Source organism: Canis lupus, chromosome 19, assembly GCF_003254725.2.
Source record: "Canis lupus dingo isolate Sandy chromosome 19, ASM325472v2, whole genome shotgun sequence".
NCBI lineage: Eukaryota > Metazoa > Chordata > Mammalia > Carnivora > Canidae > Canis > Canis lupus.
In genome coordinates this window covers 12,395,021-12,420,724 of record NC_064261.1, presented here as the reverse complement: position 1 = coordinate 12,420,724, position 25,704 = coordinate 12,395,021, and the positions used below count along the sequence as shown (strand labels likewise).

The 25,704-nt window shown below is 34.1% G+C and overlaps 1 protein-coding gene and 1 long non-coding RNA gene across 11 annotated transcripts in view; one reads left to right on the top strand and one right to left on the bottom strand.

Annotated features, from left to right (window-relative positions):
• The window catches only part of LOC118351501 (uncharacterized), a 45,121-nt gene extending 22,474 nt beyond the window's left edge, over positions 1 to 22,647 (top strand). Inside the window, exons 2-5 of one of the 4 annotated variants that reach the window (XR_007403879.1) lie at positions 4,213 to 4,276; positions 5,685 to 5,730; positions 21,786 to 21,835; positions 22,364 to 22,647. This is a non-coding gene — a long non-coding RNA (uncharacterized LOC118351501). Of the gene's footprint in view, positions 1 to 4,212; positions 4,277 to 5,684; positions 5,731 to 21,785; positions 21,836 to 22,360 lie in introns of all 4 variants that reach the window. The other 3 variants (XR_007403880.1, XR_007403878.1, XR_004807011.2) reach the window with 3 other exon arrangements.
• Positions 1 to 25,704, bottom strand: part of SCLT1 (sodium channel and clathrin linker 1) — a 178,018-nt gene that overhangs the window by 37,325 nt on the left and 114,989 nt on the right. For 5 of the 7 annotated variants that reach the window (XR_004807007.2, XM_049097251.1, XM_025420618.3 and 2 more), the window contains 2 exons: positions 21,335 to 21,527; positions 14,101 to 14,297 (listed from right to left, as the gene is read on the bottom strand). Coding sequence is in view for 6 of the 7 variants with exons in the window: in XM_049097251.1 (XP_048953208.1) it covers positions 14,101 to 14,297; positions 21,335 to 21,527 (390 nt within the window). In the remaining variant the exon portion in view is untranslated. Of the gene's footprint in view, positions 1 to 14,100; positions 14,298 to 17,260; positions 17,394 to 21,334; positions 21,528 to 25,704 lie in introns of those variants that run through there. The other 2 variants (XM_025420622.3, XM_035702209.2) reach the window with 2 other exon arrangements.

Genomic DNA, 25,704 nt, shown 5'->3' with positions numbered 1-25,704 from the left:
AGCAACATGAAAGCAGAAAGAGGTAATAAAGAACAGAAATAAAATATATAACAATCCTTTGGTGAGAATGATAAACACAAAACAAAGTACAAATGATACCAGTATCAGTAATGCAAAAAGGGCTATCATCACAGATACTTCAGACATCATATATTATGAACATATTGCCTCCAAAACACTTGGAAAGTTTAGGAGACATGGACACATTTATAGAAAAAAATAATTTACTAAAATTGTTTCATAGAAGAAATAGAAAATTTGAAGAGTTCTATAACTGTTCAGTGAAATCAACAATCAAAGATATTACCATACAAATCCCAAACCACCACCACCACCACCATTACTCCAGGCCAACAGAATTTCCCTGGAGAGATCTACCAAATATTCAGAGTAAACATTCCTAATATACAAAGTTTATAAGAAAACAGAAAAAGCAACCAGTCTCCAATTTCCTGAGACTGACATAACTTTAATACTACAACTTAACAATGAAAGTTCAAGAACAGGAAGTTTCAGGCCAATCTCTCTACTGATCATAGATATAAAAATACTAAGCAAAATACTAGCAAGGCAAATCCAGTGATATATAAGGAGAATGCATTCCAACAGTGTTGGTTTTATTATAGGAATGCAAACTTGGTACACTAGTAAAATCTATCTATAAAATTTATCCCACTATAATTCAATATTTATGATAAAAACTAAGTAAAATAAGAAGGAAACTTCCTAAATCTAAATCTAACAGAAGTTATCTCCTAACACAGAAAACATCATATACAAAGAACAAAGATAAAGATTGAAAGCTTTCCTTCTGAGATTGAAAGAAAGGACAAGAGTCCTTGACTATGACTTTAATTCCATACTATACTAGTCATACTGGTCTAGCCAGTGTAATAGGTGAGAAAGGGAAATAAAATATATGATAACTGGAAATAAAAACAGTTGTATTCAGAGATGATATAATTATATGTAAACAAAATCCAACACATGCCTTAATTTCTTAAATTACAGAAAACAAAATGTACAGTTATGAACCAAAGTTGCAACAATACTGGCTTCTAGACTAATTGCTTTTTAAACAATGTATTAGTATCTTAAACCAGGTAGAAAACAAAAAGAGTTACATTTTGTTTTCTATATAATATAGGAGACTAATGAGTTTTGAAAAATTTTTTGGACACAATCATAAAGGCATAATTTTGTGACATCAACAACTGAAAGGAGTGGGGACAGAGTTATAAAAGATCAGACTTTTTAAAAAAGATTTTATTTATTTACTTATGAGAGACACATACAGAGAGAGGCAGAAACACAGGCAGAGGGAGAAGCAGGCTCCACACAGGGAGCCCGATGTGGGACTCAATCCTGGGACCCCAGGATCATGCCCTGAGCCAAAGGCAGACGCTCAGCTACCCAGGTGTCCCAGGATCAGAGTTTTTGTATGTTACTAAAGTTAAACTGGTATAAACTCAAATTAGAGTGTTAGAACTTTTAGGATGTTACATGTAATCTCCACGGTAATCACAAAGAAAATAGCTATAAGGCATACACAAAAAGAAACGTGACAGGAACTCAAAGTTTCATAAAAAAAATCAACTAAACATAAGACAGTAATGTGAGAAAAGAGACAAAAAAGCTGCGAAGTATATAAAAAACAAAAAGAAAGTCCATTCTTATCAACCTTAAAAGATAAGGAAATTCTGGCACACACTACAACATGGGTGAGCCTTGGGGACTTTGTGTTGGGTGAAAGAGGCCAGTCACAGGGGTAATGAATACCATGTGCTTCCACGTGTATGAGGTACTTAGAGGAGTCAAGGTCATAAAGACAGAGGTGAGATGGTGGTTGTCAGGGGCTGGGGGAGGGGGAGTTTAATTTGGTTTAGTTTAATACATATGGAGTTTCCAATTTTCAAGATGAAAAGAAGTTCCAGAGAAGGATGGGTTGTGATGGTAACATAACAAAGTGAATGTACTTAATACTAATACTAATGTACTAATACTAATATTAATACTAATGTACTAATACTGAAATGTATGCTAGAAATGGCTAAGATGGTAAATATTATATGTATACTTTGCCACAATTAAAAGAAAAAATGGAATCAATCCAAAGGCCCATCAATTGGTGAGTGGATAAACAAAATGTGGTATATACCCATTCCACTGACTCATCAATAAAAACATACTCAATACTGATCTATGACACAATATGGATGAGTCTCAGAAACATTATGCTAAGGGAAAGAAATCTAGATGCATAAAATATGTGATTCCATGTAAAGGAAATGTCCAGAATAGGCAAATCTATAGAGTCAGCAAGTAGATTATTGATTGCCAGAAATAGGAAGTTGGTACTCCTAGCAAAGAGAAAGATTTTGTGGTTTGATAGAAATGTGCTGAAACCTGATTGAAGTGATGCTTGCACCACTTTGTAAAGTTACTATAAATCAGTGAATTGTATGCTTAACAGAATGAGTTACATGGTATGCAAATCATATCACAATAATGCTGCTGAAAGGAAAAATCGAAAAGAATCTACAGCTTTTTGTATTGTACAAGATTTTTGGTATCAAAAAGCATTTCTATTTCTTTATACAAGCAAAGGTCAGAAAACTAAATGAGAGATATGATTTATAATATAAAAATATTGAATACTAAAAATACCAACTAAATCTAACAGACGTGTAAGGCTTGTACAAAGAAATTAATAAACCTTATTGAGAGGTATTAAAAAAGATGTAAACAAATGGAGAGATTCATGTCCAAAAAACTGGAATCTTTAGAATTTTAAATTATGTTAACTTGATTCAAATTTACTTATAGATTTGGGACGACTGGGTGGCTCAGTGGTTGAGTATCTGCCTTTGGCTCAGGTCGTGATCCCAGGGTGCTGGGATCGAGTCCCGTATCAAGGTCCCTGCAGGGAGCCTGCTTCTCCCTCTGCCTGTGTCTCTGCCTCTCTCTGTGTGTCTCTCATGAATAAATAAATAAAATCTTAAAAAAAATTTACTTATAGATTCAATGTAATTCCAATCAAAATCTCATCACATTTCTTTATGGGATGTAAGAACACAATTTGAATATGCCATATGGAAATGTCCATAGCCAACAACAGGTATTTTTGAAAAACTGAATAAGAGGAATAGTTTTATCAGATATCAAGTCACTTATCTAATCTTGTATTTGTTTTCAAAAGTGTCTTCTAAAGATATAATGAACACAGCAGTATGGTATTGACACAGGACAGACCAGTCAAACATAAGTAAGTTCAGAAACAGACACACACATATGGACACAAATTATGAAAAGGAGATACTGCAAAGTAGTGACGAAATGACAAGTTTGTCATTAAAGGTTGCAGGGATGAACGGTTACTAGATTTCTACCTTACCCTGTACACAAAATCAATTCCAGATTAAAAAATGATAAAAATGTTGAAGGTAAAATTGTAAAGCTTTTGGCAGGATGAAAGAGTATCTTTAGAGTCCAGGATAGAAAGGAAGTCATTAAAATAAGACACACAAAGCAGTCACCATAAAACCAAAGAAATAAACATGACTCCATTAAAATTAAGAACTTCTCTTTATTAAAACAGAGGAGCTAGAGGAGAGAAATGATTAGCCACAGAATGGGAAAAGATATTTGCAACACCTGAAAAAAAGTTAAACTCAATAGAGAAATGGTTAAAAGACCTGAAGAGACACTTCACAGAATAAAAGTTCAAAAGGCCAATAAACATATAAAAAGATGGTCAACTTTAGCAGAAATATGAGAATTGCAAGCTAAAACTACAATGAGAGACTAGCAGTCATTAGAGTTGCCCAATTTAACACATCTGACTTCATTCACTGAGTGAAGATGAGGATTATCAGAAATTCTCATATATTGCTTGCAAGAATGTAAATAGCTACAATTATTTTGGGAAACAGTGAGGCATTTTCTACTAAGGTTGAAAATATGCATGTCTTATGACTCAACAATTCTAATTTTAGGAATATACTAGAAAAAGGAAAGTCTAGGTGTGTCAGGATAATATAGAGTAATAAAAATAAATTCCATTATCCAGTGTATTGCTAATGGGCATCTGCATTTCCATTTGGGGACAATTAGGAAAAATGCTATTAGCATTCTTGTAGCAGCTGTATGTACGATCTTAAAGTTATGGTTTCTTTTTCTCCCCACCGCTCCCCAAATGGACTACACTGAAAGCTTCAGGAGAAGAAATTAGTAATTCAGGAACAAAGTGGGTAATGAAACTCTTGAACAGAGAAGAGTAAGTGAAAATCAACTCTGTGGAAATGGTATTCCATAACATGATTAAATAAGAACTCTCTTTTGTGATATTTTTCTTAGATATCCACATTTATTATCTTTTAGTGTTAAGATTTGTTGCATCTTAAAAAATAAGTAGATATATTTCATTAAACATTTGCTATTATAGAGTTTACAAACCAGGAATCATTAAAGATGTCATTTACTATTAATTTTTGGTTACCAGTATCTTTATGTTTCAGCAAACATGTTCCTCCAAAATTGTTATTCACTGCTGAGCTTTGGATCTTCTGCAGTGTATTTCCCACCTTCAACTCTCATGCCAGATCAATGTTTACTCCTAAAATCTGTTATGTTTCTCAATATTGAAAACTAAATTTTGAGCATTCAAAGAAGCCTTTTGTTATCCTGAATAAGCTCATTAGGAAGAGTTTTACCAAAAGATAGATGACTTTTCAATCCAGTATCACTTTATTATCAGTAGATATCAAAGGAATTGATTATATCAAATAACCACAGCTACCCCTCACACCCGTCAGATGGCTAAAATCAACAACACAAGAAACAGGTGTTGACGAGGATGTGGAGAATAAAGATGACTCATGCACTGTTGGTCGGAACACAAACTGGTGCAGCCACTCTAGAAAACAGTATGGAGATTCCTCAAGAAGTTAAAAATAGAATTACCCTATGATTCAGCAATTACACCACTGAGTTTTCCCCCAAATACAAAAAACACTAGCTCAAAGAGATGTATGCACCCCTGTATATAGCAGCATTATTTACCATAGCCAAGATACAGAAGCAGTCTGAGTGTCCATCAACTGATGAATGGATAAAGAAGATGTAGTATATATCTGTATATACACATATGCATATATATAATGGAATATTACTCAGCCATAAAAAGAATGAAATCTTGCTATTTATAATGACATGGATGGAGCTAGGGCGTATAATGCTAAGTGAAACATGTTGGTCACAGAAAGACAAATACCATACGATTTCACTCGTATGTAGAATTTAAGAAACAAACAAATGAGCAAAGGGAAAAAAGAGAGAGACAAACCAAGAAACAGACTCAATTACAGAGAACAAACTGAGGGTTACCAGAGAGGAGAGGAGTAGCGGGTTGAGTTAAATAAACGATGGGGATTAAGGAGTGCACTTGTCATGGTGAGAGCATCAGATGCTGTATGGAATTGTTGAATCACTATATTGTATACCTGAAACTAATATAATCCTGTATGTTAAAGAATAGGAATTAAAATAAAAACTTAAAAAAAATACTAATTGGCAGCAGCAAAAAAAGAAAAATAACTACAGCTACTAAAGTTTCATGTTTTCAGATTTATTCTGCATATTTTTACTAAAAAAGTATTTCACTCAATTTCTTTTTATGATTATAGCCCATCTGGTTTTATGTCACCAGTGTGTTCTCCATCTTCCTCTAAGGTGATTCAAGTCTACTGTTCTTTTTTCATCTTCACTCTGTTTTGATGTTTTGTGCATACCACATGTGGGGACACCTCTATTTTGTGTTTTGCCTCAATTTATGTTTTGGAGGAAAAATAATTTGTGAGACTAATGATTTATCTATAATTGAAAACAACTATACAAATTTTTCTTCCCAGAGCACTTACTTTACAGGTTATTTTAAAAGCATGAATGAGGGACACCTGGGTGGCTCAGTAGTTGAATGCCTGCCTTCGGCCCAGGGTGTGATCCTGCGGTCCTGGGATCGAGTCCCACATCGGGCTCCCTGCATGGAGTCTGCTTCTCTCTCTGCCTATGTTTCTGCCTCTCTCTCTCATGAATAAATAAATAAAATCTTTTTTTTTTTAATAAATAAAATCTTAAAAAAAAAAGATAAAAGCATGAATGAGAGCATCTCAGATGTAAGAATTCAGTTTACAGGGCATTTGTTGCATAAATTAGAGTGTTTACTGGTCAAATATATTTAATCCTATATATTAAAACATAAATGTACAGAATCTAAGATCAAAAAACTTAAAGCTTAAGATATCTATAATTTTTGAAGACATTATTTGATCTTCCTGAACTAATAAAATATCCTTTCAAAAATATGGATGATCTTACAACTCATAGACTCCTATGTAATAACAGGATAATTCAAGGGAATCATGTAAAAATTCCTTGATAATAAAACGTGTATATAATTTGGGTGAATTATTTTTAAAAAAATCAAGTACTATTCCTGAACTCATAAGTTGTAAGGGCCTTAACAATCTTTCTAGCCCAGATGAAAGCAATAGACAGGTTTGTGTTCAAACTATTTTGACAGACTCAAGGCAATTACATTCTATATTCTATGTGCTTCATTTTGGCAAAGTACTTTGCTTGATACTTCAGAAAATACAAACTAAAATAAAACACATTCACTATAAGTAACTTACTGGGAGTAATTAGCTGGTGTGTGCAAGTTACATATATAATATAGCAAAACCTAAGACATCCAAGAGAAATATTTTACAGGTTTAGAGTAGGATAGAGATTACAACAGTCACAAATATTTCTCAGTAAAACATATGAATAGGCACAATAATTGAAATATGTTTGTATCTGTATATACGTGTAGATGGGTATGTTGTGCACACACAGATATATCTATACCATAAATAGCCTCCTGTCAGTTCAAGTCAGGATTTGCTATCAAAGTGTAGGCAGCTAACTTAGGAAAAGTCTATTTCCAGAGTTTTTTCAAATCTAAAATTATTTTTTAAAGTCTAGAGTTTCCTCATGTGTAAAATGGAGAGTGTGATGGTTAATTTTATGTGTCAATTTGTTTGGGGTGTGGTGCCCAGATGTTTAATCAAGTATTACTCTAGATGTTTCTGTAAGTGTTTTAGATGAGATTTACATTTAAATCATTGGACTTTGAGTAAAGCAGAATGCCTTCTATAATGTGGGTGGACCTGATACAATTAATTGATGGCCTACCAGAACAAAAAGTTGACTTCTCCCAAACAAGAGGGAATTCTGTAAGAGGCGGCCTTTAGACTTGAACAGTAACAATTGCTCTTCAGGTCTCCAGCCTGAATGTCTTTGGACTCAAAGTGAAACTCCTTGCTAAGTCTCTAGCTTGTTAGTTTTTTTCCTCAGAAAAACCTTAAACTTGCTAAGCTCCACAATCACATGAGCCAATTCCTTAAAGTAAACCTTTACACACACATACACACACACACACACACACACACACACACCCTATTAGTTCTGTTTCTCTGGAGAACTCTAATACAGGGAATACTCCAGCATTTACTTCATAAAGTTTTTGTGATCATTAAATGTTTGTAAAGTGGCAAATAGTATATATGCAACAAATTATAGCTATCATAAATGTAATGTAATCATTAGACTGACGTTCATTTAAGTCTTTTTTATATTATATGGTTTCCTATTTCCTTATATAAACATTGTGAACTGCCCAATATTACTAATTAAATATTGACAAACTCATGGTGGTAGCTTTGGACTGCATCAACTTAGCTAAGCTGGAACCACATTTCCCAGCATTCCCTCCCCTGCCTGGTCCTGGGTTGGTGTTGACCAAAGAAATTTGTGCAGCAGTCTCTGAAGGCTGGCAGGGCACCTGGCACTGTGGCAACTCACGCACATTGCTGCTGATATGTTAGGCCACTATGTTAGTGTGGAGCACTACTTGGATCTACAGCAAATCCATCTTCTGCCTCTTGGCAGATGTTCTCTTTCAGACTCTTGAGTCATGTGAAGATGCATGGTAAAGGTCACCAGTTTTTCTTGCACGTCATCTACGGCAGTGTTGGAGATGATGAGAGATAAATGAAAACAGGGTTCCAGTTTGTCCTTATAGTTGCTTTCTTCACATCCAGCCTATCTTCATGACTTCGAACTTAGCTGGCCCATAATGACTTCGGGCCTAACACCAGATGCAGAAACAACTGCACTGCAATGGCTTCTCTACCAGCTCCCCCAACCGTGTCAAACTTAATCCCCCAAATAAATCCCATTTAGAGTAGCTCTGTTTTCCTGAATAAACCCTGATACACAGGAATTGGTTTCAATTCCAGAAGTAGTTCCAGAGGAATATAACCTCACGAATGAGTACTCGGACTCTAGATTATCTAGAATTGGTTCTCTGCTTTGATTAGATTTAAAGGTCACTGATAAAGGGCACACTGGTAATCCATGCTAAACAATGGCAAAATAGTTACTTAAATTATCACCTATATAATCATGTGCCTATAAACGATAAGTTTTTGAGTGACCAAGTAGTTAAGGACATAAAACTCTAGTGAATGAAAGGTATAATGGGCCTTCTAGGCACATTGGAGAACTTTGAGGGTCACAATAAAGAGCTCGGAGTTTTAAATTCTGATCTCAAAGTCTAGGTTAGGGACCTGAAAGCTACTATGACTCCTTAAAAGAAAGCCTATCTCCTCTGGCTGCAAAGCTAAGATTTCGATAATCAAATGCAAAGTCTTATCCTATATGTGGCTAAATTAAAATACAAACTGAATTCCCAACCTTGCAAGGTCTCTCCTTCCCTGAAAATTGGGAACATGTGTTCAGACAGACTTCAATGAAGCTGAGTCCTTGAATCCCTAAATTCTATCATACCTCCTTTGCCAGTAGAAGCAGTCCTTCTTCACTATTTGGAAAGGTAAGTATCCTCTGCCTGAAGAGTCTGTAACAATCTCACCTTCAGGATTTGCCTCACCATCCTTCATTGATTCTAGATCTATAGCCAGAATCAAATTTGATAGGCTCTAGACAATGACCAACAAAATTAAACCTTGAAGAAAAATCATTACATGATTCTGTCAATTGTATGTAGACAGAACCTGGGGAGTATGTGAGAGAATGGATCCTAAGGGTGCTGTATTACAGTGGAAGAGATAAATTAGATTAGGCCACATTTTTCGATATGGGTTCACAAAGGAGATATTCTGGATTCAGTGTGTTAGCTCAAGTATCTTGACTCATTTGGTTAGTTGAAGAAAATCTGGATTCAAAGGTGACCTATACTGAATGATATTGCAAGGTAGGAAGACTCTTGTTATGGTATAAAGCAAGGTTTGTCACCTATAGCACTTCTGACATCTTTGACTGGAAAATCCTTTGTTATGAGGGGCTGTTCTGTGTATTATAGGATGTGTAGCAGCATCCCCGGCCTCTGTACATAGATCCAGAATCATCCCTATGTCTTTGGATATTTTCAAGACAAATGTTCGAGGAAGGAGAAAAGGATAAAGTAGTCCTCATTTGAGAATCAGTATTGTAAACAAGTTATCAAAGGCTGGGGAAGGTTGGAAGGCTAGACTGAGGTTTTTTTTTTTTTGGTTTTTTCTTTTTTTTTTTTTTTTGGTAAAAGCAGCTCATCCATCCTTCAACTCTGACCTTCAAGAGGGTCCCAAGGACATTTTTTCCACGAAGGCTGTGTGAAATATGGTCATGAAAATTGCTCCAATATTCCTGCAGAGCTCTATAGTGGTTATTCACTGTGGAACAGAAATGATAATGGCTACCATGGAACTGAACTTCCTGAATTCAACATTGATGATAGGATTTTCAATGGCAAAGGTGATGTAGCAGACTAAATCTCCAAAGAAAATGTGGTAATATTACTAGAATGGGCAGCAGAGTTGAAGTAGTTATCAGGAGAGTCTGATCTGCAGAGATCTTTGGGATTTGTTAATCACTGTGACCCTAAAACTGGTATAGATGGATGGTCTACCATTTGATTTGGAGAGGTAGAAAAGCTCTAGGTCTTGTGAATTGCAGCCTGACTTAAATCACTATAAGAAAGTGTCAAAGCCCTATAACCATTTCTCAAACTTGAGTCAGGTCACAGACTCAAAGCCTCTTGAATAAAGGAAGGGGCTGCAGATTCCTTTAAAAGGAATCTGTTACATATCCATATATACTTCCTTCTGGCCTTCCCTTGAGGGATCTGTGAAGAGTTAGCAGGGTGACCATGCAGTGGGGAAGGAAAAATCCAGGTATTTTCAAGATTGCTGGACATTGTTGCTGAAAAAGTCCTAGAGACCCCAAGTAGCACTATGGTCCACCAACCAGGAGAGGTTTATGCAGATAGGGTCATTAAGTCTTGGCTTAAGTCTCACAACTAGTGTGTCTATAATCCTACTCTGGTTATTTCCCTGGTTCTGGGTTACATAATCAGAACATTGAGCAAAATGGCAAAATCCCTACACTGATTCCCTAACCAGTGAAGTAAGGGCAATTAGAGCAGGAAAGACCAAGTAGCATTCAATGAAGTATGGTGAGTAAAGGAAGGGTACAATAAAAGCTTGATTTTCCCCTTTATCTTTTTTCAGAATGAGCTGGTTCCATAGCATCTTCCAAAGGTGACCAAAGGCTTTTTAAATTTAATATCATTCTGAAGTCACGGATTTTTAATATATTTGACATAATTCAATTTATTGTAAATATTCTTTTTATGTTCAAATTGTTCACACATCAGCCAGAGGGGGCCTACTTAAGTTGGCTCCAGGGTCTTTCTGACAGGAGCCAAATAATCTTGATACCTTCCTTTACCTTTTGCTACATCAAAGTGTTTCCTAGGCTCATACTGTATTTTCCTATCCTAGATATGTAATCAATCATTTCTCTAGAGTCCTGTTTTCTTTTAGGATACGTCATTGCAAATGAATACTGGTCACTGCCTCTAGGTTCCTTAAGTGGACAGAGCCAGGAAATACATGTTTGTAAGAGTACAGTTCCCATGATAATATTCCGATTTCAAGTTAGAAATACAAGTTTTATTTATTTTGAGTTTCTTTCCTCTTATTATAAAAATCTCAGTTCTTAAAGGCATTTATATAATTATTCAATTCCTTTATCTTATAATTATAAGTTTCAGGATAATAATAACACCAATATTATTTCTAATGATATAACTACTAAAAGCAGTTTATGGTTTTTTACATTTTCTTTTATCCTTAGGATTTATCTCACTAGGGATATAGTCTAATTACTGTGTTTAACGTCATTTGAAATAACTTATCTGTATAGTTAAGCCATGAACTTCCTATACAATTAAGTTCATTTGTTTAATTTTACTTTCAATTTTTAGTTCTAAAAAATTTTGATTTAAGACATAATTAAAGAACATTTATATAGTTTCAAGCCTATATATTTATAGGACAAGATTCATTCGGAGAAGTTTAGTCTTCATCCTTTACTCCTTTCTCTCTCCTCATAGATAACCATTTTAATTATTGTTTTGGTCATCTATTTTTAAGAAAAGAATATGCACATATGTGTATGAACATAGTCTATATATACCATGCTTGTATATATATGTACAACACATGTACACTTTCCCCTCTTAAAGGGTAGAATACTATATGCCCTGTGTAAACTTTGTTTTTTTTTTTCACTTAATATGTTTTAGATACTGCTCCATGTCCTAAGATTTTGCCTGACATTACACTGAATCTACAGATAGTTGGGGGAGGAGGTTGTTTACAAATTTCTAACATTGAGTGTTCTGATCAATTAACCTGGTCTCTATTTACTTAGGTCTTCTTTAATCTTCCTGAAATCACAGTTCTCATATAGAAGTCTAACACATTATTACATTTATTCCTGAGCATTTGATGTTTTTTTGGTGCATTGTAAATTTTACTAAAGTTTTATTTTGAAATATTTGTTGCAGGTATGTAGAGATATAATGATTTTTGAATATTTGCCTATTATCTATTAATTATTTTGGACTTAATATATATACGGTCATGTTGCCTGTGAAGATTGACTGTTTCCTTCCTTCCTTTCTAGTTTGTATACCTTTTATTTAATTTTCTTGCCACAGTACACTGATAAGAACTTCTCATACAAATATTGATAGAAGTGGTAATAATGAACTTCTTTGTTATCTTCCCAATCTTCGAAGAACATTTACTTTTTTTTTTTTTTTGCCATTAAAAATAGTGTTTGCTTTAGAATAGATATCTTTACAAAATTAAACAAATTCTAGGGCAGCCCCGGTGGTGAAGCGGTTTAGCGCCGCCTGCAGCCCAGGGTGTGATCCTGGGGACCCAGGATCGGGTCCCACGAAGGGCTCCTTGCATGGAGCCTGCTTCTCCCTCTGCCTGTGTGTGTCTCAGCCTCTCTCTCTCTGTGTCTCTCATGAATAAATAAAATCTTTTTAAAAAAAAGAAAGAAAGAAATTCTATTCCTCATTTGCCAAGAGGCATTTTGAAATATCATTAAGTGGATATCAAATTTTATCAAATGCCCTTTGTGTTTCTATTGGGAACACCTTATGATTTTTCTCTTTTTAAAAAAGTTAATGTGGTAAATTATAGTAACTTATTTTCTAATGTTTTAATAATTTAGCATTCCTGGGATAAGGCAAAATTGGTAATAATTATTTTGCTTAGTTCTTTTAATGCTCTTAATAGATGCTTTTTATATTTCATTTAACTTTTTTAGTTGTGGTGGAGCGCTGTCAAATTGCCTAGCTCACCACTAAACGGGAAACAGAAATTCTCTTCTCTTAAATTCATTCTAAATACATTTTTATTCCAGCATTCTACCAAAACTGCTCTTTTCATGGCTAATAAAGACCATCAAAGAGTTCCAAACTAAAAGGTCCATTCTCTGTCTTAACGTTACTCAATTAGCAGCATTTTATAAAACAACAGTTAAGAGCATATTGTCATTACTGGTCATTTTGTTAGCTACCTGACTTTGTTTTTTTTTTTTTTTTTAGCTACGTGACTTTGAACAAGTTCCTTAACCTCCCTCAGTCTCAGTTTCTCTAACTGTAAAATGTATATGATGTCCTCAACTTTGTAGGTTTGTCAAGATTAATTAAGTACATGTAAGTTGTTTAGAACAACAAACATGTGCTAAGTAAATATCACCTATTATTATTGCTTATACTCCTGAAAAAATTTTTTTAAACCATTCTATCATGATTCTTATTTCTCTGGATATTCTTTCTCAGTTTGTTTCAGTGGACTTTTCATCTCCCCAGACTTTAACTTTTGGAACTCAGTCCTCAGACAGTCTAATTTATCTGGACTTCCTTTCTACATGTTCTCATCCTATGACTTTAAAATCATGTGTATGTTAATACTCCCACATTTATAGCTCCCTTTACAATCTCTTCCCTGAATTCCAAACTTACAGACTTAAATGACTAGTTGATACCCCGATTTAAATGTTTTCTAGGCAGCTCATATTTAACATGGCTCAACAAACTTTTTTAAATGATCTCCAACCCTTTAAAACCTAATCCAAGTTACAATCATTTTATATATCAATTATTAGAGTACTTGTCTACCTCTCCCTTCTATCCTTTGCCTCTCTACAATCTATTATTCAAACTGCAATCAAACTGACTTATTGAGCACTTAAGCCTGACCATATCACTCAAAGGCTCAAAGCCTTTCATAGCATCCACTGCATTCAGCATAAAAGCTCAAGTACTTTCTGGGCAAGGATCAGCAAACATTTCCTTCAAGAGCCACAGAGCAAATACTTTAGGCTTTGCAAATCAATCAGATTCTATTGCAACCACAAAACATTATTATGTTACACCTATATGCAAAGAGTATTAAGATTCTAAACTGTCATGTTCATAAAAAAAATCATTATATTTTGTGGAATATGCATAAAATTTACAAAAATATGCAGTATGAGTTAGGGCTTATAATGCTTAATATTTTTCATAGCAGTTCAGTAAATATTTGCTGAATAAAAAATATAAGATATTTTTACAAGAAGATTATGGCAAGGACATTAAATGTTAAATAATTTATTCCGTAAAATGTATCAAACAATTAATAGTGGACTTACTTTAGACTACTGATTCTAATTTCTGCACTTTCAGTAAGTTTCTTTGTTTCTTCTTTCCACCTATTGGCCGCCTTCTGTTGAGTCACTAAGAGATGCCTCAGTTCAACAGTGGAATTTCGATTACTGTCTTCCATCTCTCTGAGTTGAACTTCAAATCCATGTTCCTTTATTGAAAATTCATGTTCCATTGTACTGATCTAAGGAATAAAATGAACACAGTATCTTCTTTTTCTTTTTTGTAATTGTAGGAGATATACTGATCAATGATATATACAAAAGGAATCATTTATTGTGTTTTTGTGGCACAGAAATGTGTGGATGAGAAGTCTATATAAAAATTAAGTTTACAATTTGCTTTATCACAAATGAAGACTTAGCCTATATTAATTATATAATTAAATAATTATATATTATATATAAATTTATAATATACTATAAATTTAGTGAAACCAGAATTATGATAGACAATTTTTTACCAACACTGTTCTCAACACCTTAAAAATGCCAGTAGGAAAAAAATATACCATCTAATAAAAAGTGCTCTTATTATCTACTTTAACTTCTGTTTCAAGTATCCATGGAGAATATTCATGCTCTCAGTACCTGAGAGTTTTTTACTCAAGCTATTAAAAAAAAGATTACTAATTGTTATAAAGGATATAACTCAGGAATAGGCAAATGGAATAGATATATAGGGAAACGTATAGATACAGGGGGTATGTGGAGCTTCTATGACCTCTCCAAGTACACCACCCTCTTTGCACCTTTATGTGTTCAACAACTGAAAACCTCAAGTCACTTCACACTATAAATTCCAGATTGTCTTTCAAATGGTTTTGTAAAGGAAATCATATACAAGAATTCCTTTACCACTTCAGTTATGACATAAATAATTTTTTTTTTCAGGAAAAGACTATAATGATTCTCAGAATCTCACATGGAAATATTTTCCATTATTTACAGGTAATTTATGTCATTATAGTTAAACCACCTTAAGGCAGAATAAGCATATAAGTAAATGCTCTTTGGATATTCTAAAAGTTTTCTGGACTGGGGGATCAGGGAGAAAATTAAGCTGTAATGCTCTCAGGCATTTAATGAATGTAGTGAATTGCTCTGTCTTGTATGCCTCTAGAATGAAAACTACCTATTACCATCCTTGAGTCAATTGAGAAAATAGTCACTAGAACAATTTCTTTGGTGTACTCTAGGGCCATCTTTATCTCACTAAAAAAATATTATAAAGAATATCTTGTGGTATTTTTAAGTAATGTGCTTAAAAATCATCACAACCAATATAGCTTCTAATAATTCATTAAACATAGCTACTTTCTTCTTCTTCTTCTTTTTTTTTTTTTAAAGATTTTATTTATTCATGAGAGACACAGAGAGAGGGAGAAGCAGGCCCCATGCAGGGAGCCCTACGGGACCCGATTCTGATCCCAGGACCATGCCTTAGGCCAAAGACAGGCAACCCTATCCCGATCCAGGACCATGCCTCAGGCCAAAGACAGGCGCTAAACCGCTGAGCCACCCAGGGATCCCCCACTACTTTCTTTTTTTTTTTTTCCCACTACTTTCAAAATCAAAAAAGGATGAATAAAGGACTCAACTTTACTCAACACCAAGGAAAACCCAACAATAGCAAAATTCACAGTTTGTGTGGTAAATTGCAAACATGCTGTTCTTACTACTTCTGCTTAAATGCAAAGTGCTTCCTAAATTGCTTAAATTTGCTTTCTCAAATAGGACAGGAGTAGAAATTTAAGACTTTATAAATACTGGCCCTGTGAAAACCATCTTGGATTTATTAATTCTGTATTATAAGCCTCCTGAGGCTCCTTGATCCTGCTACTTTACTAATTTACTAATTTTTTTATTATTGGATTCTGCAAATTTAGAATTTGCTACTTCTTTTCTACCTCAATCTCAATTTTGGAGAAACCACGGTTCTGATGAAATTAGGCGGAATTGTCTGTTTCTCTTACACATATTAAAAACTGCTATCTGCTCCTATATAGTTTTAGAAGTTAACTTCCTGTTTCCTCTTGGAAAAATCTATCTGCAATTTGACCGTCCTTGTTCTGAGGTCCTTCATGATAACCTGGTCTTTACCTCCTTCTACAAGCTTGTACTGTGCCACTATTTCCTTCTCTTTGTGTCTGTCAAAATGTCTTCTCATTCCTGGCTCATTTTCACATATTCCCTTTGCCTAGAATAATCTTACCCCTCCTGCTGGTCTTAGTTATTTGTACTCAACTTTTAAAACTTAACCTCAATTATTGCTTCCATCTTGACAAAATCAGATCCCTCTGTTTTAAGTTCTTACAGTGCCCTAAGTTCTTCCAAAAGTTCCTACTAGCTTGTAAATATATGTTTAAAATTTGCCTATCTCCCTGCAAAAATTATGTTTTTAATTTTTAAGGAGGAGGTCGAGTCAGTGGGACTATGTCTTCGTTACAATCTTCAGCACCTAAAACATAGTAAAGTTATCAAAATACTTCTGTAAACAGTGAATGATGGCTTCTTGTTGTCAAAATTTAGCCTTTAAATTTAGCCTTTAACACACCCTAGATCCTTTGGCTGATGAAATTCCGGTTGTTAAACTGGACAGGCTGGCAGTGATGTTGGAAAACTTCTGGGCTACAACTGGGTCTTCTACAACAAAAATCCCACTGAAAGAGACACCTGGGTGGCTCAGCGGTTGAGCGTCTGTCTTTGGCTCAGGGCGTGATTCTGGAGTCCTGGGATTGAGTCCCATGTCGGGCTTCCTGCATGGGGCCTGCTTCTCCCTCTGCCTATGTCTGCCTCTCTCTGTGTCTCTCATGAATAAATAAATTAATAAATCTTTAAAAAAAATCCCACGGATGATTGAATTTAGTATGTTGGTAGGAAGAAAGGATTTATGGTCTCTCTCTCCTTTTTCCTTTGTATTCTTCCTCTGCAGAGAACCACTCACACAAATAGACTGGAATGTTTAAACTATCCATATCTTAATTTTATCTACTTATGAGGAACATTTAGACCACAAAGAAATGGAGAACTCCAGCAGAAAGTAGAAGTTAGAAAAGGCGAAAGCTAGGGTTGAAAGGAATGTCGTGGCCTTAAGATCAAATGGAAAATTTTATATAATAAGTTGTAAGGTTTGCAGCCAACTGACCTCTCAATATCCAACTGTCTTGATCTTTGTGGCTCCTTTCAGTTTGTCTATGGAAGATCACATTCTTTTTCAAGGGGGAAGAAAAGCAGTGAAATGTAGCACTAGGTTCCCGTGTTGGCAAAGAAGGAATCAGCTACAAAGCAACAGTTATCTGACAGTGATCTTCTTTACAAAATACAATTTATAGCTATCTAGTTAATTAAGAGGGTCTGTCCTTTATTTATCAATAATTATTCTCTTAAGATATAACGCAAACTTGGCAAAAAAGGAGTTTTGGTGGGATACGTGGGATAGATAAACTGTCATTCTTTTGTTCTCTAAAACATCAATTACTGTCTTCAACTGTTAAAGACAGATAAAATGTAGTACCAGATAGGTGAGTCATTGATTCCTCTCTCCCCCATTATAAAAACCAAACCCCCAAAACAGATATATTATAAAATAATGGAAAATAAAAAAATAAAAAAAAAACAAACATAAGGCCTCTGTAATCTACAAGTCAAGAGATAACTACTTCTACATAATTGTTTTTATTTATGAATTTTAGAATTTAGATTAGTATATACAGAATTGCAACATATATACAAATATGTATTCATATTTTTAAAATTATTTTTAAACTTAGAATATAGCAATAAAAAACAAATATTTGGAAACAATTTTTGATGATTCAATAAAGTATTTTGTAGATGTGCCATTTCATTGTTCCTTAATTTCTAGATATAGCTTCTAATTTGTTATTATGAATAATGCTGCAATGAATTTTTTTAAACTGTGAAATACTCTAATTATTTTCTTATGAACAAATTTAAGGCTGTGTAGCATTTTAAACTCTCAGCAGCATATTCACTCCACTGACAATTATGCAGTTAATCAATAGTAAGTTTAAACTTTTAAAAAGTTGTTTATTAGCAATTTGTTTCCTTAGTCTGTGAATTCTGTTCATGTTTCATACATATATTTTTATAGGTTACAAATATTCTTTAATATTTTAAAAGCTCCTTATACATGAATGGTTTTTGCCTTTTGTCATATTTGGTAAAATTATTTCCCCAGTTAATTCTTTTCTAAACATTTAAAAAATGGTTCTAAGTATTTAAAAACTTTATATACTTAAACCTATCAATATATTCGTTTGTAATTTCTTTCTTTTTTTGTTTTGTTTTGGTAGGAAAGTTCCTTTCCATCTATCAATTATACATTTGCCTACATTTCCTACTACATTTTAGTGTCACTGGTAACTTTTACTTATTCATCCATATGAAATTTGTAATATGAAATTTAAAATACAAGAGGAAGATATAACAATTTTTCACTAAAGTACACTGACTTATGGAAATGTTTTGGTATAAGAACTTCCAAGTACACCCAAAATAGAAATATTACAATGAATGAATATGTCCATCATCCAGCTTCCCAAGCTTCAAACTCAAAGCTATTTTTATCTACAATCCTACTGACCTTCCTTTGCCAAGATTTATCTTTTGCTTACAACAAACTACATAAGTCTTAAGAGTACAACTGAAGTTTTACACATATACTGAAATACCAGAGTCACTACTCTAATTTAAATACCCCACGAGGCTCCCTCATTTGCCCTTCTAATCATTACTCACTCTTTGAAAACGTAACTGTTATTCTGATCTCATCCTCATAGGTAATTATGCTTATTCTTCACTCTCATATAATATTAATAGATTATGAGTTTTTTTAACATTTGGCTTCTTTGTTCAATATTTGGTCTGTAAGACTCTTCATTATTACTTATAGAAATAGTTCAGTCTTTTCTATTCCTGTATCTATTTCATGATATGAGTACAGCACCATTTATTTATGTAATCTCATGTGGATGGACATTTGAGTTATTTTCAGTGTTTGATATGCTTAAAACTTCTGTGAGTATTCTTATATACACGTTTTCATGAACATAAGCACTCATATCTGTGGGTATGTAGCCAGGATTATTTGGTATTGTATGCATGCATGTATGCCCAACTTTAAAAGACACTAATAACTGGTAGTGGTTGTGCCAGCTTACATTCCCAAAGTATTGTATGGAAGTTCCAGTTGCTTTATATCTGTGTCAACACTTGATATATTTTTTTTTTAATTTTAGCATTCTGGTGGATATGTAGTGGTACCTCATTGTAATTTTAATTATATTTTGCTGATAAATAATGCAGTTGAACTTTTCATATATTCTTTTTTGTGACGTGCATATTTAAGTTTTTTGCCCATTTTTGGAAATGGGGTGCTTGTTTTTTCCTTATTAATTGCTGTTTCATCATTATTAATTGGTAACAGGTTTTATATTCTAGATATTAGTCCTTTTTGTATTATATTAGTATATATAAAAGTATATTTATATATTATTTGTATTATAAATATATTCTATTATACATATGTCATCTATATTTTATGTATTACAAATACTTTCTGTATTATGCTTTCTCTTGCTTTCACTCCCTTACTGGTACCTTTTTTTCTTTTTTGACAATTTAGATTGTGATTTTTAATAGGCAAAACTGGAAACCAGGGCCAGCATTGTACTTAATGGTATCTTTTGATGACTCAATATTAATTTAATGAAATCCATTTTTGTTATGATTATTGCTTTTTGTGTTCTCATTAAGAAATTCTTACCCAAGGTCATGAAGATTTTCTCTTTGAAACTCCATTGTGTTATATGTTGCATTCAGGTCTACAAGGCAGCTCAAATTAATGTGAATGTATGGTATGACATAAGGGTCAAGGCTTCTTTAAAATATGGACCCAACTGATCTAGCACATTTATCACAAAGATAATTCTTTCCATACTGAACAATGGTGGTGCTTTTGTTATAAATGATGTGATTATGAAAAACGAGTTTGTTCCTGGACTGTGTTTTGTTTCACCGATAATTATTATTATATTGATAGCACGCTGTCTTAATTACTGTAGCTTTATATTGTCTTGATTCCCCAAAGACTAAATCATAAAATACAAACTTCTCTGTATAAGGATTTCAGATTCAAGCCTGCATTTATTTATGTATGTATGTATGTATGTATGTATTTATTTATTTGGCAGAGAAAGTAGAAGCAGAAGGAGCAGCAGGCAGACGGAGAGGGAGGAGGAAAGTCCCTGCTGAGCTGGAAGCCCAATGTGGGGCTTGATCCCAATCAGGATCCAAGCTAAAGGCAGACACCCAACTGACTGAGCCACCTAGGCACCCCCAGATTCAAACTTTTAAAAATAACTACGATGTTTGATGCTTGCAGTAGGAGGCATTCAATGAATATGTGTTATATGAATTAGGTTGGAATAGGACTTCATAGGAGTATACAGCAACAAAAAACCAAAGTGAAACATGAATACTTCCACTTTATATCCTTTCTATGAAAGTGGAAGATACAGATCTTCATTATAAAGAGTTAATGTCAATTTTTATAAAAGTTGCATGGAATGGGCTAAGGCAAGCAACATGATGGTGATGTGAGACCAGTGCTTCTTGAAACTCCCTTAAACAGGTTAACTTGTTCTTATCATCTTTGCTAGTTAAACAGTAGCATGTTTAACATAGCATGATGAAGGAGGAAAGGAGAGTGAAAACAAAGGAGAATTTTTTTTCTAGAGATTTTTGTCTCTTGCCTTCCTCCTAGCATGGAAATTTTAGACTACCTATGAGAAGTTCTCAAAGCATACTGATGTAGCATCCTCTATAAAGCTAGTTTTTAGAATTCAATATGTAAGAAGCTATTATAGAAGAAGAGAGGATGGCAGTCTATAAAGTTATCTAATCTATAGTTTTGCTAGCACTGCTTAAATTGCTTTGGCAGGAATATCAGTGTACTTCATGGTTGGAAAGAATTTTGTGTGTGTGTGGATAGTGAAAGCAATCATTTTCAAGTATGCTTGCCAAATTCTACAATACAAAAAAGACTGGTTAATGCTCTGCATTATGATTTAGTGCTAGCTGATGAGCAGGCAAAAAAAAAGAAAAAAGGCCTTAAAATGTTTTATTGGGTCTTTCCAAATATTTTTTATAGTTTGACTTTCACAAGTGCACATTTAACTTTAAGTCTTGAAAATACCTTTAATTTGGCTTTTTTTTGAGCCTCAAGAGCAATCTTCCTTAAATCCTCAGTCTCTTTCTGTAACTGTTCATTTTCTTGCTGAAGTTTCAGCCTTTGTTCACTAACAAACCCACAGTTCTCTCTCTCAGACTCCAATATGTCTTGAAGTTTCCGAATCATTTCTTGGCAACGTGATATCTCTTCTGAGGAACTGATTAAAAAAACAAAAAGAACCTTTAAACTTAATGATCTGTATTAGAAGTCAAGAAGTCTATGTTTTATAGTAAAGACTTTTGTTTTCTTTGCTCTGACCCATTTCTTTTCACTGTTGATTTAAACTATATTAATTTCACAATGTTGTATATTACCCCAAGAAAATAATCCAATTTAGCAATCTTAACTAATGAATTGAACTGTTACCACTCATCTAGAAAATCTACATCAACTTTTTTCAAATTTTTATTAACAGTGAGACTCACTGTGTAACAAGGACTTCAAGGGGATAAACTGAAGCTACTGGTAAGGAAGGTGAAGTAGGTAATGATCAAAATTCCTTTATTACTTCAATTGACTCCATAAGAAGACACATTAGCTGTCTATCTTACTAAATTACAATAAGATCTATTTCATATTTTCCTGTTACAGGACTTAAAAATGTTTTTTAAAAAACTTTGTTCTAGAAACCTCTTAAGAGTTTTTTTTTTTTTTTTTTAGATTTAAATTTTTTTTTTTTTAATTTTTATTTATTTATGATAAGTCACAGAGAGAGAGAGAGAGAGGCAGAGACACAGGCAGAGGGAGAAGCAGGCTCCATGCACCGGGAGCCTGATGTGGGATTCGATCCTGGGTCTCCAGGATCGCGCCCTGGGCCAAAGGCAGGCGCCAAACCGCTGCGCCACCCAGGGATCCCTCTTAAGAGTTTAAATAGGTTATATTTCTTGAACTTTCTCAACAATGGATTATTGGGTGACAATCTTCAAACACATATATTGCTTCAATATATTGCTAATTTCCATTTCTATCTTTAAAAATGTATCTTTTAAGCAGCCTCGGTGTCCATCGAAAGATGAATGGATAAAGAAGATGTGGTTTATGTATACAATGGAATATTACTCAGCCATTAGAAACGACAAATACCCACCATTTGCTTCAACGTGGATGGAACTGGAAGGTATTATGCTGAGTGAAGTAAGTCAATTGGAGAAGGACAAACATTGTATGTTCTCATTCATTTGGGGAATATAAATAATAGTGAAAAGGAATATAAGGGAAGGGAGAAGAAATGTGTGCGAAATATCAGAAAGGGAGACAGAACATAAAGACTCCTAACTCTGGGAAACGAACTAGGGGTGGTGGAAGGGGAGGAGGGCGGGGGGTGGGGGTGAATGGATGACAGGCACTGAGGGGGGCACTTGACGGGATGAGCACTGGGTGTTATTCTGTATGTTGGTAAATTGAACACCAATAAAAAATAAATTTATTATAAAAAAATAAAAATGTCCATCTCTTGAATCCAGCTAATCAAATACTGTGACCATTATCTGATTAATAGGTGTTAGAGGGAATATACAAGGTCTTTTACTTCCATAATCCTGTGGTTCTTTTTCCTATTTCAACTTTGGCTGATAAAGTTCCTAATGAAATGATAGATCTAGGCAATGATTATCAAAGGATGATAAATTCAGAAGGATGCTAACATCAGAAATGATCACATATGTGCCTCCAAACTGAAGTCCAAAATATTACTGCTTATGAAGAATTCTTATAAAAAAATGTGAACTGGATCCCATCAAACTTCTTGATTTGATTATTAGTTTTTAGATTTGATTATGGGACAGAGTTTTATGTAATTATGGGACAGAGAAAACAAGGTAAATGGCATCACATATAGGCATGAGGCAGAAGAAACTAGAATATGAACAACCTAGGTTTTCAACAAATTGTGAGAAAAAAAATAGAGAAGGGGGGATAACTAGAAATAAATAGCTATCTATCTACCTCCCCTTTCTACATCCATTCATCTGTTGATGGACACTTAGGTTCTTTCCATATGTTGGTTACTGTGAATAATACTGCAAAGAACATAGGAGTGTAGATATCTTTTTGAGACAGTCATTTTGTTTCCTTTGGATATATACACAGAAATGAGATTGCTGGATCAGATGGTAGTTTTTTAAATTTTTTGAGGAATCTCCATACACTGTTTTCCATAGTGGCTGTATCAATTTACATTCCCACCAACAATGTCCAAGAGCTTCCTTTTCTCTACATTCTCACTGACACTCTCTTTTTTTTTTGGGGGGGGGGCAGGTAGATTTAACAGTTTATTATAATCTATGAGTGTCATTTAAAAAGCATGAGTCCATTAAACCATGTAGAAGTATACAAAAAGTCTGCAAAACAAAACATCCCTCAACATTTTAAGTAAAGAGATGATCTGAAATTCTGGATTTTCCAATCACTTCTTTATTATGCTAATGAAAGCCTAATAGTCCTAAAGAAACTCCAAATGGATGAACACCACCTGACTGAGAATATTCCTGCATCACAGACACTACTCCTTATACCAGCTGAGCTGCTGGAATGGGTTCTTGGTAAGCCAGACAGTACTGCTGAGCCAATTTTTGAGCTCTGTGCGCAAGCACTCTGTAATTTGGGCCCATGCCACTATACTCCAAGCCTACACACTCAGTAAGTGGTTCCACTTGTGTACACCTTGCTAATTCATACAGAATGGATTTGTTTCTTCTCAGTTGCCAAGATCACACTATTTTCAGCTTTAATTCCCACTGGAGTGGCTCCTCCAGCCACAGCAGTACAAATCTGGTAAGTTTACCAGATGGGCTAAATGTAGTCTCTGCCATCTTTACCTGGAGTCTCTTTTTTGTCTTTTTGATATTAGCCATTCCAACAGGTGTAGAGTGATGTATCTCAATGTGGTTTTGATTTGCATTTCCCTGATCATCAGTGATGATGAGCACCTTTTGATATACTTGTTGGTCATTTGTATGTCTTCTGAGAAAAGTTTCTTCAGGTCCTTTTCCCATTTCTAAAGTAGTTTATCTGTTTTGCTCTTGAGTCATCCAACTTTCTTATATATTTTGGATATTAACTCCTTATCAGATGTACTGCTTGCAAATATTTTCTCCTGTGTTGTAGGTGGTCTCTTTGTTCTCTTTTCTTCTTTGCTGTGCAGAAGCTTCTTAGTTTGATATAATTCCACTAATCTATTTTGTTTTTGTTACTTGTATTCATAGGGTCATATCTAAAAATCACTTTGAAGACCAACGTCAAGAAGCTTTTCCCCTGTTTTCTTCTAGTAGTTTTACAGTTTCAGGACTTATATTTCAGTCTTGGATCCATTTTGATTTGATTTTTGTATATGATGTGAGCTAAGAGTCCATTTCATTCTTCTGCATGTGGACATCCAGACATCATTTATTGAAAAGACAATCCTTTTCCCACTGTATGTTCTTGGCACTCTTGTCAAAGATCAGCTGGCCATAAATGCATGCATATTTTCTGGGCTCTCTATTCTGTTCCATTGATCTATATGTCTGTTTTATTCCTGTACCAAACTGTTTATTATTGAAGATTGTATTTTGTTTTTTTTAAAAAGACTTTATTTATTCATGAGAGAGAGAGAGAGAGAGGCAGAAACATAGGCAGAAGAAGCAGGCTTCATGAAGGGAGCCTGACGTGGGACTCGATCCCAGGTCTCTAGGATCACGTCCTGGGCTGAAGGTGGCGGTAAACCACTGAGCTGCCCAGGCTGCCCGAAGACTTCTATTTTGAAATCAGGAATTGTGATGTGTTCAGTGTGTTCTTACTTTAGACTGTTGTGTCTATTTGAAGTCTTCTGAGGTTCATTATGAATTTTAGGATTGTTTTTTCTATTTTTGTGGAAAATGCCATTGGAAATTTGATAGAATTTTACTGAATCTGAAGACTGCTTTGTAAAGAATGTGGACATTTTAACAATATTATTTCATCCAATTCATGAAGATGATATCTTTACATTTATATATGACTTCTTCAATTTCTTTCACCAATGATTTTTTAGTTTTCAGTTTTTTCCACTTCCTTGGTTAAATTTAAGTATTTTATTCATTTTGATGTAATTTCAAGTGGATTGTTAATTTCTTTTTCAAATAGTTTGCTGTTAGTATATAGAAATGCAACTGATTTTGGTATGCTGATTTTGTATCCTATAGCTTTACTGAATTTATGTATTAGATCTAATCACTTCTTTGGTGGTATCTTCAAGGTTTTTTCAATATATATAAGATCACATCATCTGTAAACACAGTCAATTTTACTTCTAATTTGTATGCATTTTTTTTTGTTTTATAGTTCCTTTACTTCTATTATAGCTGTCTTCTTTTGTG